General features: G+C 53.8%; 5 protein-coding genes across 5 annotated transcripts; 3 read left to right on the top strand and 2 right to left on the bottom strand.

Annotated features, from left to right (window-relative positions):
* Positions 1 to 1,866: 1,866 nt before the first annotated feature.
* CORC01_10866 (uncharacterized protein) lies at positions 1,867 to 5,946 on the top strand (the record flags this gene model as incomplete). The annotated part of the gene is made up of 3 exons (XM_022622493.1): positions 1,867 to 2,203; positions 2,262 to 5,201; positions 5,252 to 5,946. 3 exons carry the CDS (start codon positions 1,867 to 1,869, stop codon positions 5,944 to 5,946), a joined length of 3,972 nt encoding a protein of 1,323 aa, XP_022471009.1.
* A 2,417-nt stretch (positions 5,947 to 8,363) lies between these two features.
* CORC01_10865 (uncharacterized protein) lies at positions 8,364 to 8,669 on the bottom strand (the record flags this gene model as incomplete). The annotated part of the gene is made up of 1 exon (XM_022622492.1): positions 8,364 to 8,669. The coding sequence occupies one exon, from the start codon at positions 8,667 to 8,669 to the stop codon at positions 8,364 to 8,366; it is 306 nt and encodes a 101-aa protein (XP_022471008.1).
* A 1,561-nt stretch (positions 8,670 to 10,230) lies between these two features.
* On the top strand, positions 10,231 to 12,015 carry CORC01_10864 (uncharacterized protein; the record flags this gene model as incomplete). Its single annotated transcript, XM_022622491.1, has 1 exon — positions 10,231 to 12,015. One exon carries the CDS (start codon positions 10,231 to 10,233, stop codon positions 12,013 to 12,015), a length of 1,785 nt encoding a protein of 594 aa, XP_022471007.1.
* A 1,535-nt stretch (positions 12,016 to 13,550) lies between these two features.
* Positions 13,551 to 14,520, bottom strand: CORC01_10863 (uncharacterized protein; the record flags this gene model as incomplete). The annotated part of the gene is made up of 2 exons (XM_022622490.1): positions 13,551 to 13,724; positions 14,494 to 14,520. 2 exons carry the CDS (start codon positions 14,518 to 14,520, stop codon positions 13,551 to 13,553), a joined length of 201 nt encoding a protein of 66 aa, XP_022471006.1.
* A 595-nt stretch (positions 14,521 to 15,115) lies between these two features.
* CORC01_10862 (uncharacterized protein) lies at positions 15,116 to 16,249 on the top strand (the record flags this gene model as incomplete). The annotated part of the gene is made up of 1 exon (XM_022622489.1): positions 15,116 to 16,249. One exon carries the CDS (start codon positions 15,116 to 15,118, stop codon positions 16,247 to 16,249), a length of 1,134 nt encoding a protein of 377 aa, XP_022471005.1.
* Between the last annotated feature and the right edge of the window lie 191 nt (positions 16,250 to 16,440).

The following is a 16,440-nucleotide window of genomic DNA, read 5'->3' as shown; positions in this document are numbered from 1 at the left end:
TTAATTGTGCGATAAATCGGGTTAGGATTAACATAGGAACCGGAGAAACTTTCATTAGATTTTAACTATAAATTATATTATTTTGCTTATAGTTTGTAGCTTTTTAATATCCTTATTTGATATCCCTATTGACGTATTCTAGAGGCTTTGCTATTTCCTTAGGTTAAAATCACCTATGACCTTCCCCGCTAGACTATTGGCGATATTAGCCCGGCTACGCTTTGGCTCTTGGTTAACTGGTACGCTGTAACGCTTAATGGAATACCTAACGGTAAGTATTTATATTTCGGTGCTTTATTTTAAGAATTTAATGCGATTTAGAGGCCTTCGAGCGAGTATTGAGAGATAGTGCTAATGAGCTTGAGGGTATATTAAAGAAACTTAAGTAGTGATAGAATTATCGTATGGAATAATGAGCCAGGCCGTATAGTAATCTATTTGGCTGATATATAGTGTCTACTACTACTATATTCATTCTTCTACCTCTCTACTATATTAAATCTTACCCCTTTTTTAGTTATGACGAACCGCCTCCGTTGCCGGTCTATAAGTGTTATTAGAGCTGCTCTAACTCTACTATATATCATGGAATCTCGCTTTTTGTTTTGCTAATAGGCTTCGTAATGCTTCTAAAGTGTTCTACTGAGTTTTTAGCAATCTATCGCTTCGCTATAATTGCTACATAGGTATTATTTAGACCGTCGTTAACGTCGTCGCTACTAAACGGGTTTTTTTGCAGCTAAAAACCGTTAATTTTAGGAATATATCTGCCGCTAGGAATATAATGCTGTTATTGCCGTCTTAATAAGTATGTTTTAGGATGATTCTCTCTGTAAGGATTCCCGCTAGTTAAAATATATCGTTTTAATTATTATAGTGTTTGTTGTTTTATGGCGAGGAAATTACGGACTCTAGCAGCGGTAGTAAGTCAGGCTGACCTAGGTGGCATGAGTCTTATAAAGCCGCGTGATTTAGATAGTATTGAGAAAGCGAAGGACATTTAAGGATAACGTAACGGCAAAGTGGATTAGGGCAAGCCGAGCTTTTAGGGACTCTGGAAAATAGGAACTACAGCCAGATTAAAGAGAAAAAAATGAAGATCTCGAGCAAGTTCGTTTTCTTTAAATAGTCGGATTGAAGGTTAGCCGGGGGCATATCAACCCTCGTAGTCACTCTCCCCTAGCAGGAGACGAGGAGACCTTTTAAAAACAGTTTCATTCAGAACATCTAGCCTAACCAACTAAACCAACCCAACCAACCAACTATTGCTTCGCGATCGCATCCACCAACCAGATATGAGGCCAAAGTTGGGTTGGTTGTGGGTTCAACTGGGCTCATTAGCTAAGCAGGGTTTCCCACCCCCAGCAAATCAGAGCGTTCCGTCTCGGCAGGATGGGCGCGGTATTCTGGCAGGCAGTGGCAGCGAACCTCTGCAGTGCTGAGTCGGGCCACGGTGCCCCCTGGCCGCGGCAGCCCATTGGGAGTGGGACGTGCGGCCTGAGTGAGGTCAGACTGGTCAGTGCCTGGCCCACACCCGAGCTTCATCACCTTCCACTGCTATCTGTCCAGGGGAATCGCAACCACCAGCCTGCCCGTCATCACGAACCATTTCCACCTTCCTCACCGATCGCCGACGAGAATCGTGCCTTTTCCACGACCACCAACGATCCTCCTGCATTGCAGCGACATTGAAAGATACCCAGCGATCCTATTTCCAGCGTTTAGCCCACCCCTTGCTCGTCGATCCCCCGGCACCTCCGTGCCTCCGAACTCTATCGACCCTCACCACCTCCTCACCTTCACCCTGCAATCCTGGCTTCCCCGGCCGGGTGAGCTGGCCGAGGACGTCCAGCGCCAGTCGAATGAATGCAACCCCTAAATCCATTCCTCGCTGCCTTCTTCCGAAGCTCCCTACCCTCCCAGTGTACCCCGGTACATCACCACATTCTTCTGGTCCCGACCACCGACGTCCTCCTCACATGTCGCGAAGTCGAAAGCGGTTCGACCTCCCAGGAGGTCATCACCTCGGAAGAATTCCTCGCTAGCCATGTGCTTCGGATTCCGGCCGCAAACACCGCCTCTGCTGCGGGCGGTAAGGACGCGGCGCAAAACCTACGCGAGCTGAGGGGCAAGGCGAAGCAGTATCAGACCATCAATGGCCGCACAGTTGTCATCAAAGACACACACGTATACAGTAATAAAGGTGCGCCTGGACATATAACTACGACCCGAGTTCCCAACGACTGACAAGGATATCGCAGGTTTCAAGTCGCTCGCGCAAGCTCAATTGCTCAACGATTCGACATGGTACGCCGACCTGCTCGAACCCCGCCAATGGCTAATTTACTACATCTCGCGACCGTTGGTTGGGGTATGGGATGAAGTCAAGATCGAACCTGCCGTATTGATAGAAGGCATGGCCAGAAGAAGAGCACTCGAACAAAGCCAGGCGTCGGCTGCTGAGAATGGCGAAGGCGCGATGCTTCCGCGCAAGAAGGATATCAAAAGCTTTCACGACCTCCTGAACCATTTCCCTATAATTGCGCGACAGATGCAACCCGGATTAGAAAAGCTGTTCCGAGAATTTACGACCGTGTTCGAGCGACCGCTTCCACCGCCCCCTTCGGCGTTACGCATACCCGATCCCGAGCCCGAGGGGCCTATTACCACAGCAATGCGGAAAGCGAGATCAAACAGCATGTCGGCGGCAAGGCGCCCTAACGGAATAACTAATGGCCTGCCCGTGACGGAGAACTTTTACGCCGAAGATGACGAAGATGTGATGCGAGCTTCGTTGGAGACTGCGGTAACAGCCGCCATCGACTTGTTCCAGGGCGTTGACAAGCAGCAGCTGTCGATGCTCGGTGCTACGACCGACCTTACAGGCCCTCTGGTCGAGAGGCTCATTGAGAGATACGTCGCGGAGAACACGCATCACCTCCTATTTCCGCGACTCAGTGCATCAAAACGACCGTACGATCTCGAATTGGAGGCCAAGATTCGGCAGATGGAGTTTATTGACCTGTCCCAGCTCGGCATCTCCATCGAAGGCGGTTCGCGAGGGAAGCACGAATTGACGATACAGCTTGGTTTGGCTGTGGAAGAGTTCAAGAAAACGGCGAATGCCATGAGCCCACAAGAGATGCTCGATCTGCTTCTGTCGACCATGAAGCTGGTCACGCACCTGACGGAGTCCTCGCGAGCGCAGGCAGCCTCTTCGACTGAAAAGCCTACCCTGACAGTCAATGCCGACACGCTCGTCTCCCTATTACTCTTCGTGGTCATCCGAGCGCAAGTTCGGCACTTGCACGCTCGTCTCATCTACATTCGCCACTTTATCTTCATCGACGATGTCGACAACGGTGAGATGGGTTATGCGCTGAGCACTTTTGAGGCTGTCCTTGCATACCTCGCACTCGACTCGGCAGGATTGCGAAGGGCCAGTCGACGAAACAAAGCGCTGTGGAACGCTGCTTGCAACGGAAGCTTGGACGACTTGAAGAAGATCATGGAACCAGATGAGAACGCTGTCCTAGATGATGACCTTTACGAATCGCCAGAATCCAGTCGACGCCCGTCCAACAGCTGGAGCTTCACCAACGGGTCTTCCTCAAGGAGGTCGTCAACAGCGGTGACAATCTCGGATCGCTTCTCGTCAGGCTCTGGCCTCAGTCACGTATTTCCATTTCAGGTTGAGGACGATGGTAGTGAGATTGATTTCCCTCTGCCACCCCCTTCGAGAAAAGTAAAGAGGGTTGCCATGGACACACGAAGCATGTCCAGCGGCTCGGAGATCTCATATCACTCAAGGGCGACCAGCAATGGAACTATCGGAAGTGTGCTTGAAGGCGACATCACAATTGATCGCCTGTCGCAGACTCACAACTCATTCGGGGAATCAATTCTGATGATGGCTGTGCAAAACGAAAGGGTCGACGTTCTGCGGTACTTGTTGACGTTGAGCGAGTACTATCCCCTATCCGCTGTTCTGGACGACATCAACAACGAAGATACGACGTTGTTTAGCGCTGCGGTTCAGCTGGGGCACACCGAGCTCATCAATATTATTCTCGACTTCATTTCGAGGCTGGCGGCAAGAGAGCGCCTAATTGAGCATTTTGCCCAGCAAGACATTTGGGGGCGCAGTTGCGCGCATTACCTGTTCCACGCACCGTTTCTAATCTCTCGCATCGGGAAATTAGTCCCCTGGCGGCAAAAAGACAAGAATGGGCAGACGCCACTTTTTGCGCTTTGCAGGTCGTATGACCATGTCCATTACCGCGAAATGGTGGATGCCGGCCTTGATGCGGCCACGGAAGCGCAGGATGACGGGCTTCCGCTGCACATTGACGATCATGTGGACGCCAAGGGGAACACCCTGCTTCACATTGTCAACGACGCACAGCTGGCAATCAGAGTGCTTCAACAGTGCGACGTCGATGTTAATGCTACGAACGAGAAAAAGTTCACGCCGTTGATGGTTGCCAGCAAATATGGCAGATTGGACATGGTCAGAACGTTGTTCGTGGACGCACGCGTTGATGTCGCGGCCCGAGAAATCCGGAGCCTGACGGCCGTTGAATTGGCCAAAGATGACGACATAAGAAATAAGATTGATGACTTGGCACTCTTCAGCATGCCCCCTGGCACGGATGCACGAATCACCGGTGTCGTGAGAGCCTTTTTCGTTGAAGATGCGACCATTCGCCTGGTCTTGAAATCGGCCGCCCCAGCCGACCACATGAGCTACACTGTCACAACGAGCCGCAGAAACCTATCTGATTTTGAGCACCTCGGCAATCTGCTCGCGCTCGAGAACCCGGCTTCATGGATTCCGGCGGTGGCAGGCGTGCGGTCGCCTTTCCAGATACCCTCGAAGCCGTCAAGAGCGGTGCTACGAGATATCCAGACTCGGGCCGACTGGTTTCTCAAGATCATGCTCAACCACCCAACATTCGCGACGCACGAGATGCTGTGGGAATTCTTCTTGGTGCCTGATATCCAGCTTGGCATGATGGAGCAGAGGAGTAATCTGAAAGCCGAGACGCGAGCCGAGAAGGTCCGGGAAGAGTACGAGCCCGTGAAAGATGTGCGCGAGGTCGAACAATTTGTCGAACACGCAAGAGAGATGGTACGCAGCGTCAACTACTCGACTAAGAGCGTGGCTAGAAAGGTCAATAACATCGCCATCGTTGCTTCAGGTAAGTTTGTTTCCGGGCCTCACGGCAACAAGCAGGACTAACGAGAGCAGATCTCCACGACGCATCAGTTCTCCTGCACCGCGCTGTTTCAACGTTGCCGTTCCTCCCTCTTGCATACATCACGGCGATCGGGTCTTATGTCCGTACACTCGTACCAATGCAGTCAAATCCTAACGCCATCTTCCACTCAACATTATTGGCATCGCATTCGGCGATCCAAGCCCTGCTGTCAGCTCTGTCGCGACCACCTGCCCGAATCACGCAGATATCAGCTGCGCGCAAGGCAGTAGAGAGGAACTACAACTCGCTCACGAGATCGACAAGGTGGCCTCTTGGTCTGCTAGATGACACGCGACAACGTCTCAACGAGGAGAGGGAAGAGAAAGCCCGCCAGTCACAAGAGCAGGTGGATGACCTCGGTCGAGAACTTCGATACTCGCAACAAGTGGTGGCCGGGGAATTAGCCGGGTGGCAAGACCTGCACGAGAAAATGGGGCGACGAGCGATCAAGGAGTTCGCCAAAGGTATGGTGATCCAGGAGCGGCTCCGGCTGGACGGGATGATGAGGACACTGCGGAAGCTACGGGAAGGGAAAGCGGATCTCGAGGCGGCATTGGCAAACGTTTCAGGGCGGTCGAGTATGAGTCAATCGACGCATGAGGGGATGGGGATAGATGCGGGCGAGGGAGCCAGCAGTGCAAGCACGAGAACGGGCGACGTGGTGGCGAATGGTGCGGGATACTAGAGCCTAGCCCTAGTTTCGTATGGGGCGCACTGCGACTACGACGACTGCCGTCTGCCTGGGATGGGTGTGCGGACGTCGTGGTTGGGGGTGGATTCGCTTTTGTTCCCTTCAACACCAAGGACAGACGCGTTGTATGCAAAATGCGACGCGTCTCGGTCAGCGTGGCTGTGAGTGGACGGTTTGCGTGGGACGGATGACCAGTCCAGTCCGTCCGTCGCAGCGGATGAATGCAGCCAGGACAGCCGATAGAGAGGGAGGGTGGTGTCAGTCTGGGATGCGGACCACATCACCTGCATGGAGTACACAACTTTTGTCGAAACCTCTTTTTTTCCCGGTCTCTCCTACACTACTTGCTTCTCTCCGACCTTGTTGGTTGTCTTTTTGTGTAGTAGGTAGAGACACCTTTTTCATCGTTTCAAATTTTCCTTTTGACGGATACCCTTTTGGCGTCCTTGGCGTGGGTATGATAGACTAGGTTCCCTTGAGGGTTTTGGGTTCCTCGAGACCGAGGGACAATAGACAATGGATACATGAGGATACCTACCTTGATCAAGGTCAATACTGATTTAGTTCGGCTTGATAGTACAAATGAAGTGACGTCGATTTGGGTGTTGTTCAATCTGCAGGCTCGAGATTGTAGTCTTTTCAACCCCCAGCCCCCCGATTTTCCCGGGCAGCCTCCGTCAGGACGTGCCCGCTTTTGAGAGTACACCGACCCGAACTGCCGGTGTAGCAAAAGTTGCCAACATGTCCTGTGGCCCCGTCAGGGGAGGAGCAGACGATCCCATCCCATCCAAACCCCCATGTCCTTGATGCGTTTTTCTTCTCTGTTGTGGAAGTCTGAAGATCCACCGTCGATGAACAGCGAAACGTGAGTCACCCTTCCTTGCCACAGTTCTCGGCCAAGTTTGAAAGCCAAGAGCAGCAACCATTAGTATGGATGCATGACAAGGCTAGGGGGGGGATGGATGGGGCTATCGAACCCGGCAAGAAAGATGCTAAAGTAGGGTAGGTAGCTTGAGGGACGAGGGAAACGTCCGAAAGAAGGACGACGACGGCGGGAGGGCCATTGAATCGAGAAACAAAAAGGCGGTCGTGAAACATCCCGGGAGGACGGCTGGGCCAATGAAGCGGTCGAGACACGGTTCTTGAAAAGGGTTCTGGGGACCCGATTGGATGCCGGGCACGACCGGGGTGGACCGGAGGGGGGGGCGGACGAGCGATGAACGGGCGACGGATGACGGGTGGTGGGCTTTTTTGGCAGGTGGACGGACCTGCGGCGCGTCGAGATTGGGCGTGTGGAAAAGGTTCTGGCGCGTGGTTGGGAGCCAATGGGGAGACGGGGCGGGGGGAAGGGGGGATTCGTTGGCGATGGATGACAAAGGGTGGCACGGACCTTGTGCAAGGAGACCGCGTCTGGAAAAGGCAAGAAGGAGCACGGGGCACTTGGGGGTATGGGCCACGGGAGCGAAGCGGGAAGGACGGGGGAAGCGACAGGGAGAAGCTTTGGATGCTGACTGGATCTTTGGTGTGGCGCTTTAGGAGAGGAACATTGGGGGATCTAAGCGCTGTATCCATAGTGCGGCTGTGCAATCGTCGCTCCATGCCGTATCTCCCGATTTCTGATCTGGTGAGGAGTAGAGTCGTACTACATCGACCGAGGGGGAGATAACCGAGGGATGCTTGGCTTGAGGGATCATGCGAATCATGGAGCAGAGGCGACCCGGCGACAACTATGCTTGTCGCCTTACCCTAGAACTCGAGGAGCAGAAAGGATCAACTACCCGCCCGAATACATTCAAGACGGGTTACGATATATCAACGTTGCAGAGGGCGGTTGGGGCTGCGAGGCTTAGACTGCCCACTTTTTGAACTCACCGAGACATGCGCGGCTACGGCATGATGCGGACGTAAGCATCGAGCCTGGTCGACAACTGCCAAAGTTAATGTCAGCAGGCCCTAACCTCGGGGCTATCGAGGCTGAGGGTCAGTCGCACCTTTGTGTGGATATAAGTTGAGGTGAGGGGGAGCTCGTGTAAGAGGGTGAGACTGGCAATTTAGCAGGCGGCTGCCTCTTCCTGGAGACCGTTATCGAGGCCCATCGGGTCCCGGGTGCTGCTGAGAGCAAAGGTTTGGCTGTACGCGCCGTCCGGAATCGGGGGTGGTCGTTATTGCTAGCCGTAGCGTAGCCGCCCGGGCGGTTACGGGGAGCGGAGACTTCTGAGCGAGCGGCTGTTTCGGGAAGAGACGTGGGGCTCGGCTGTTTCTTTTCTTAGGCGGTGCCAATGTACGCGCGTATGAGAGGGTGGGCTTGTTGCCGGATGGTAACACTGGGAGAGGGGAGAGCTCTGGGAGGAAAAGAGTGCTCGTGGTGTCTTAGTGGGAGAGACAGCATGATGCGACAGCCGCCGGTAATCTCAGTTGCCGCTCGGCTCATCTGATTGCGAGAAGTCGAAGGCGCTCAGGTGGGCGAGGCTCAGGTGGTAGTACTCGGCCTCGAAGCCGCGAGATGGAAATGAGGCGGTCGATCGATGGATGTCCATGGGAGAGTTAGAATCGACGGAATAGGAGGGTTGAAGCGGTGCGACTGCGCGATGTGCTGGCACGTCTTCGAGAGGAGAGTGTGAGCGACGAGTTGGGAATGCCCTCGCGGACGAGTCGCGATGGATTCTGTCGAGACGCGAAACCAGAGCGAGACCGAAAGGGACTCGCGGATCCCGCATCGCATAGCATCGCACCGCATGTCACGACGACGCATGACATCGCGTCGAATGATCGTCGTCCACCACACGGGCGCGTCTACGCCCTGGAGAGTGCCTTTTTTTCGTCGGTGGTGTTGATATTTTGTGTCGTGTAGCGTTCGTCCCACTCTCGCCCGTCCTCATGTGGGGGACGACGCTAAGAGAAACCTGGAAGCTAGCAGAGTGGAGAAAAGATGAGCTAATGCACGGCCGAACTGCCATGTGTCTAAAAATGAGTCATAGACGCCTTGCAGGGGTGGGAAGGTGGAAACCAAGGAAAGAGCAGTCGATGCAAGACAGCTGTCGTGGACGGTGAGTGGTTGGCGAGGGAAAAGTCTCGCGGATTGAATATACACTGTAGTAGTGGAATTTTGTCAACGTATAAGGACAGTGCGCGAATAAGCGAGCGACTTCCCGCAGGCTCCGCCTCGAAGGGTCCACCTCGAGGTACGTACCCGTACCCCTTCAACATCCACCAGAAAGAACATGCTCCACCGGCTGCGTGTCCACGACCGACGGCCAAACCAAGAGACCCTGATACACCTCACCTCACCTCACCCGGTCGAACTCATTGAGCAGCTTCATGTTCTTCTTCTGCATACATGCGGCGCCAATGTACATCCAAGTGGACTAACCTACGCACACTTTGCCCCGTGTTTCAGATTTCTGGCTCTCTCAACGCCCTAGTGGGCCGGCCTCACCTCGCATTCCCATCATGCAGCCCAAGATGCCGCATTTCATCGACGAATCCACCCTTTTTTTCCTTTTGCAGTAGCTTCAATCTACCCTGTTTCCATACCCTTTGTGTCCGGCCGGGGTCAGACGATGAACGACAATCCTTCTCTTCGTCCACCGTACATGGGATACACGCTACGTAGTCGAGAAAACGTATCCATCATTCATCATTCATCCGTCGTCTGGTCTCGACCCACGATCCGTCCAACGGACCCCGGCAGCTAGGATGCGCGCAGCTCAACCCACCATTGCGTTGTACTGCCCTCCCCTGTCGTCCACGGGTGTAGAGACCCAGACTTGACCCGACGACCTGCGGTCAGTCCAAGGCTGGGGCTGGGGCCGGGGCGAAGGCCACACGCCCTCGCTCCAGTCGGCCGTCAGTCGCGCGCCGCATCACCACCACCACATCCATTGGGCTACGAGCCTCAACCCTGAGGATAAAGATGTCCTCCCCTCCCGCGCCTACTGTCCTTTTCTGTTGGCCCCCTTCTCTCTCCATGCTCATCTCGGCCCCTCGTCTCCTTTCCACTCTCGTCCTCTCATCCTCGGTCTCAGTCTTGTTATCAATATCCCTTGTTTGTTTGCTCTAACTCGCATTTCTGGATTCCCAAACAAAAGTTATATACCTAGATCTCTCGGAACGCATTGGTCTCGTTGAACGCGGCCAACTCGTCCCTGCTTCACAGCAACCCCGTCTGCTTTTGCACCGCAACGTCATTCTCAAACGCCAAAAGACTCCTGGAGCTGGCCTCCTCTCTCCCACGAAACGCCTCTCATAATCCCATAATCCAACCGTCTCACAATCACAATGTCCACGTATGAGTTCCCCCCTGCTGCTCGCCTCACTTACACCCCCACTAACGCATCATTCCCCAGTCTGGCAGCGGATACGTCCTTCGACTTCATCTTCCCCTCGTGCGAGCCCTCAACGCCGCCGAGTTTCTCCTTCGACTCTTCCCTCCTCGACCTCCTCTACCACCATAACCCGGGCCACAACCGCTCCCGCTCCAATGGCTCCGTCTTTTCCTTCATTTCTGCCGCGGACTCCACCCCGGACTCGGTGAGCACCCGCATGACGACGCCGTCTCGCGCATCACCACCAATCCGCCAACACGGCCCTCTTCTGCTTCCCAAGATCCGCTCCCAGGACCAAGCCATTGACTCGCCGCCCAAGCGCATCAAATCCTCGCCGAAGCCCCGCGCCCCGGCTCCCAGACGGGCGACCCCCGTCGCTCCCGCTGCCAACGCCGTCTTTCGTCCTGCTCACTCACGCAGCTTCACCAACCCGGAGACATTGACGTGGAATATGCCATCCTCCTACTGCAGCCAACCCGAAGAGCAGACTCCCTCTTCCCTCCTCTGCTCACCCGTCATCTTTGCCGATGATTTGCAGTCTCGCCGCGCGTCAACCTGCAGCCTCGAGGGTTCCGCCCTCGAGAAGTTTGGCTTCCCGACCTACCGCCAGATGCCCTCATACGTTCCCCCTCCTGCACCTCAGCAACCTTCAGAGGCATACATGTTCCCCTCTTACACTCCGCGTGCTCCCTCTCCCCTCAGCCTCTCCGCCGCCGCCACCCCGGACCCGACCCCCAACACCACCCTCATGACCTACCTCACCGGACCTAACCCTGCTCCCTCCCTGGTGCGCACCATCTCATTCCCTCTCCGAGACCCCAACACCAAGCACTTCTGGTGGGACATTCGCCAAATCCGCCCCTGGACCACCTTCAACGCCTCCTCCGTCCTCTCGCTTCCCGGCGCCGCTACCCTCCTCAACTGCGCCGTCCCTGCACCTCTCCTCCCTCACCCGGCTCCAACGGCCCGCCACCCGGAGACCGAAGCAGCCCTGCACAGCATCTACGCCTCCCACTACCTCCCCAAGCTCAACGCCGCGCTCGCCATCTCCTCCCACAGGCCCATGCAGCTCTCTGCCCCTGCGCCGTCCGCCAACGCCAAGCAGCCCGAGCTCCTCTTCACCGCCTCCCCCGCCGGCGAGCCCGCCTCCGCGGCTACAATCTTTGGCGGCAAACCTACCGCCCGTGTCGTCGGCCTCGTCCGCTCCTTTGACCGCTTCAACACCGGCATGCGTGTCGAGGGCAACATCAAGCGCGTAGAGTACCTCCGCGGCCTGGCCGCCCTGCACCACGCCATGCGCGAGCACTCGTGCCGATACGGCTTCATCCTCACTGAGATTGAGCTCGTCATCGTCCGTAACGGCACCGAGTCGGTCCCCCATTTTGGTCACCTCGAAGTTACTTCCGTCCAGCTCGCCGCCGTCGCCGACGACGCTAACTGCGAGGTCGGCGAGATCCCGCTGACTGCCTGCCTTGCACTGTGGGGCCTGTGCATGATGGCCGGTGACGATGCGCCCCAGCAGCAAGGCCGCGGCGGTGTCGTGGCACATTGGAAGACGGAGATTGGGGCGCCAGCCGAGGGCACGAGGCGCAAGGCGCTGCCGAGGGACGACTGGATGCCCAAGCCGCAGTTGGCGGAGAAGCGGGAGGCCAAAAGAGCGAGAGGTTGGGTTTTGCCCGAGGACCCCATTGGTAGAAAGGAATTGGGGAAGAGAGGTGTGCGGTATGGTGCTTGCTGAGAAATTTTCTTTGTTGAAATTACTTCTCCGTCTTTTTTGATCTTGGCGTTTTGAAAGAGCTGTTTTGGCTGGTTCCAGCACTCTTGGTGGGTGGCTATGGGGTACATAAAAATAATGGGAATTTATGGGATTGGGATTATGACGAATGGGCAATGACTGGATGGACAACATTGTATCTACAAGGATTTGGTAGCTGAGACGAGGACTTTCACGAGTTGATGACGAGGCATTCTTTTCACATTACACCTACCTGCAAGTTATTCAGATACTTGTAATCACAGTTCCTTTTGAGTTCAAAACCTTGCCCTCATCTCTTCGTTCTGTCATGATAAGTCCGGTGATGCCAAGTGAAATACTTGTAAACAACCGCAAACAGAGCCTTGGAACTCTGTGGTCCCCGATGGGTGTGTGCAAACATTCAAGTTTCATCCGGCGTGGTGTGCCGTGCAGTCGACCAGTGAGCGCGCTTGACGAGGCCAAATCCTCGCACAACAAGGATAAGGCTGGATCATGAACAAAACCGCCGGTCCGCCCGGGCCAACCCGAGATCGTGGGCCATGCTCTATGTTTATGCGAGTTTCAGAGCGTCTGATTTAGTTATTCTCGTCTATAATTATATTACTGTTCGCTGGTGCCATAAATTTTGACAGTCTTCTGTTTCACGAACCATCTCTGACTTGTCTTCTTTGTTTTTCGAGGCAGCATGTCCCATCATATTGAGTGTCAACTCCTCGCCACCTCTACGTCAACTACTGTGACATCGCCATGGGAACTGAGAAATGAGAAATGAAAAACCCAAGCAAAACGACACACCTCCGTGAAAGATGAAAACTGTACTCGTACTCTGGACAGCCCTCACGGCCATGACACTGGCCATCCCGCTCAGTAGGCTCTTCCCCATTGCCGAACCAGCAACACGAGACTGAAGCGAATATACTCGATTGTACTTGGGGAGCACCTTTTTTGCTCACGGAGAAGATCTAGATTCCTCGCCTGCAGACCCCGACGCCGAGATCTGTCAGGGATTTTGCGATGATGCCTGCCCCGAGGGATGGAAGAAGAAGGCCAACGACACGGGCGCTGATGCGCAGGCTTGCGTGACGGGGACCAAGGCTTGGTGTTGCATGAAGTTTTTGCATTTTCCGCCTCCGTAGCTAGCCTCCATGGCGACTGTTGTTTTCTGAGGGCTTTGCAGAAGATGCTTTATTGTTGGGATTGCGGTATCGTGATCAGAAGGTTTCTAAGGATATTCAGGACCCGTCTTTGGGGCGACTTTTGATTCTGTGCAAAAGGGGTCAAATGGCGTTTCTTTGCTTTGTTGATACATGGCCGCTGACGAGAGACCGAGGTCTTTGAAAGAGAAAGAGAACTGTTTTACAAATAATATTTGTTTTCTTTTGGGGGGAAACCATATTCGAGTGCATCACGCCCCAAACATGTAACAATCCAACTTCTAACGGCGAGCTTCCTCCACATCGTTGTCTGCCGCGCCGACGTCGACGTTCCTCCTGCGAGCGTTGCCTCCCATTCAAGTCTTATCTCCGGTTGAAAAACGTCCTTATTCCAGTGACCGCGACCCAGCCAACGACGACAACGGTGACGGCCAGCCGGATCTCCCTGACAATGTCCACGACGGCGGGCCCCACGTGGATGGCGTGGAGGTGGTTGATCGCCCCCGAGTGCGCTGCCGCGAGGCCGAATTGCTCCATCTGCAATTGTCGTCAGCCAACAAAAGCGTTTGCAAAGATTGGTTTTTTGGAGCTTTTACCGTTGTGGTTGTATTGAGGCGTGCTGTGCCGCTGATGGGATAGTAAGGGATTGACGGGTATGAGTTTGGGGTGCGTGAGGGAGAAGTTTTCTGTGGGGGGGAATGTTGAATTACGTCAACGAATCATGGTTGCGGGTTGGGCTGTTTGTCGGAGGTGGTTGACTTTGAAGTTAAGTCCCGAAAGCAAGAAATGAAAACCCAATTTGATTTGATGGGAATTTTAAGGTGGGGAAAATCCCGTTTCACAAATGGGAAATAATTAATTTTTTTGGTATGGTCCTGGTGTAAAGCATGACGGATGGTTTACGTCCGTCGCTAGTCTAGGTGGAGTGTGTAGTACCACTCAGTCAATGCCGGCTAGGGTGGACGTGGAAGGCTTCAGCCAAGTTGTCAACACACGAGCCAAATCAGGTTAACTAGCCATACTAAAGGAAGCCTTTCATAACGGGAAGAAGAACTTTTTGGAGGAAGGACCTCAGTGGTCAATGGAGATAAGAGTATCTTCCTATCCGTCAAATACAAGTGCTATTGGTTCTGATGACCAATTGACCATCGGGTCTTTCATGGCAAATATCGCAGAGGAAGGCAGACTCTGGTATTTGGAATCAAGCTTCAATAGAAGCAAAACACTTGTCAAATAGTGTCTAGTTCGGCTCATTGGCTGGTGACATATGTTACGCTTTTGACAGGTTTGGAAAATCGGAACTGACAACAAGAAAAGCTCCCAACTTATTCATGGCTGGCCTTGAGGACCTCACCAAAGGCTTCCTCCGCCAGCCCTGGACAATCGCTTGGGATAGCGTTTACAGCCTCACTACCGATTACAATTTGACAACTGATTCGTATGTGGTGGAAATAGGTTCATCTTCTGGAAGCCAACTATTGACTAGACCTAAGCATGCGCCTCACTCGCCCTGCCTTGTAGGAGGCGTAGGTGGCGGTGGTCACGGTTCACGAGCGAAGCGGCAATGATGTTGCAGAAAGCGTCAGTCATTCGGTCTGGGAGGTGAACTTGCATGTGGTGCTGCGGTGCGACAGAAGGTTGCGACTCGTGGTATTCGTGGGGAAATGCGGAGAAGCCAAATAAGATTCGAGGATCTCAATTCTTCCGCGCGGTCTTCATGTCGCAGGCCTGCGTATTTCGGATAGATCTACGACGAGCCGAGACTTGAGCACATCGATCTCGAAATTGCCAAGTTGCTGCTGGCAGCATGGGAAAGTCGCGCATACAAAAGTAACCCGTTGCTGGACTCTTTTTTTTTTTTCTCTTCAAGTCGATGCCCGCTGGAAACTGCAAAACATAGTAAACGAACGTTGCAACGACGACGAAAAATGCAGTCCCTCTTGCGCGGCCTGCCTTTGTTTGGACTTCTCTCCGGCCTCTTGGCTGGTGTACATGGATGCCAGACAGACGACGACTGCAGTCTCAACGGTATCTGCGACCAAGATGCCACCTGCATTTGCGATCAAGGATGGCGTTCCGCCGACTGCAGCGAGTTGGATTTACAGCCTGTCGAGCGCTGGACTGGATACAACCACACGAACGCGACAGGCCCGGATTTCTACAAGGAGGGCGCCGGAAACTCTTCCTGGGGAGGCCACATCATTCAAGATTGCTCAGACAAGAGGCTCTTCCACCTCATTACCTCGCAAATGTCACACGGCTGCGGTCTCTCCGGCTGGAGGCCTTTCAGCACCATCATCAGGGCTGAGTCTCGCACGGGGCCGAGGGGCCCGTACAACTACGCTCAAACCTTGTTTAGCACTTTCCACCACAATCCGACGACCATCTGGAGCCCGGCTGATGAAAAGTTTCTAATCTACTTCATCGGTAAAGACGTCGAGGTCGGTGACGTCTGCAAATCTCAAAAATGGAACAACACAATCTCGGTATCCTCGTCCCCGGACCTCAGAGAATGGACGACGCCCATCCCGCAAGTCATCAATGTCACAAACCCGGCGCCATGGCCGCTGTGGTCAAACGAGAACCCTACCCATGAAATTCTACTCGCTGTGGAGAAGAACAACATCTATCACGCAGACAACTTCGCCGCCCCGCATGAACTTGTTGTAGAACCACGCAACACGGAGCGTAGCGAAGATCCGTTTCTTTGGAGAGACAAGCGAGGTCACTGGCATATTCTGGTCCACCACATGATTGATATTGCGCAAGGGCGAAAAGGGCCGCACGTTGGAGCACACGCTTACGCTCGAAAGTGGGAGGGCCCTTGGACGTACGACAACAATACCTTGGCTTACAACACCACTGTTGAGTTTACCGATGGCGTCAAATTAGACTACTATCGCCGGGAAAGACCAAAGTTGTACTTCAGCGATGACGGTCAGATGATTCCGCTATACTTGCTGAACGGGGTGCAAGAGTTCAACACTTCGGGAAGTTATACCTTGATTCAACCAATTGGCAAGGAAGCAAAGAAGTTTGAAGAGAGCCTTGGACTCGATTGAAACTGTGAGGTTCGAAGGCACATGTGCTGTATATTTTAGCGCTAGTTGCAAAGAATGACTTCAACTTGTTTGACAGTACAGCCAATGGGGCCGAGAAATTGCCTCGAGGCCGGTGACCAAGATGCCACATAAAGCAGTTGCGCAAAGAAGTGCTCTCTCAGAGATGCCTTCAATTTCACTACGCACATAAA

The sequence above is a fragment of the Colletotrichum orchidophilum genome (genome assembly GCF_001831195.1).
Source record: "Colletotrichum orchidophilum strain IMI 309357 chromosome Unknown Scaffold_111.1, whole genome shotgun sequence".
NCBI classification, from domain to species: domain Eukaryota; kingdom Fungi; phylum Ascomycota; class Sordariomycetes; order Glomerellales; family Glomerellaceae; genus Colletotrichum; species Colletotrichum orchidophilum.
This window is presented reverse-complemented; position numbering and strand designations above follow the sequence as displayed.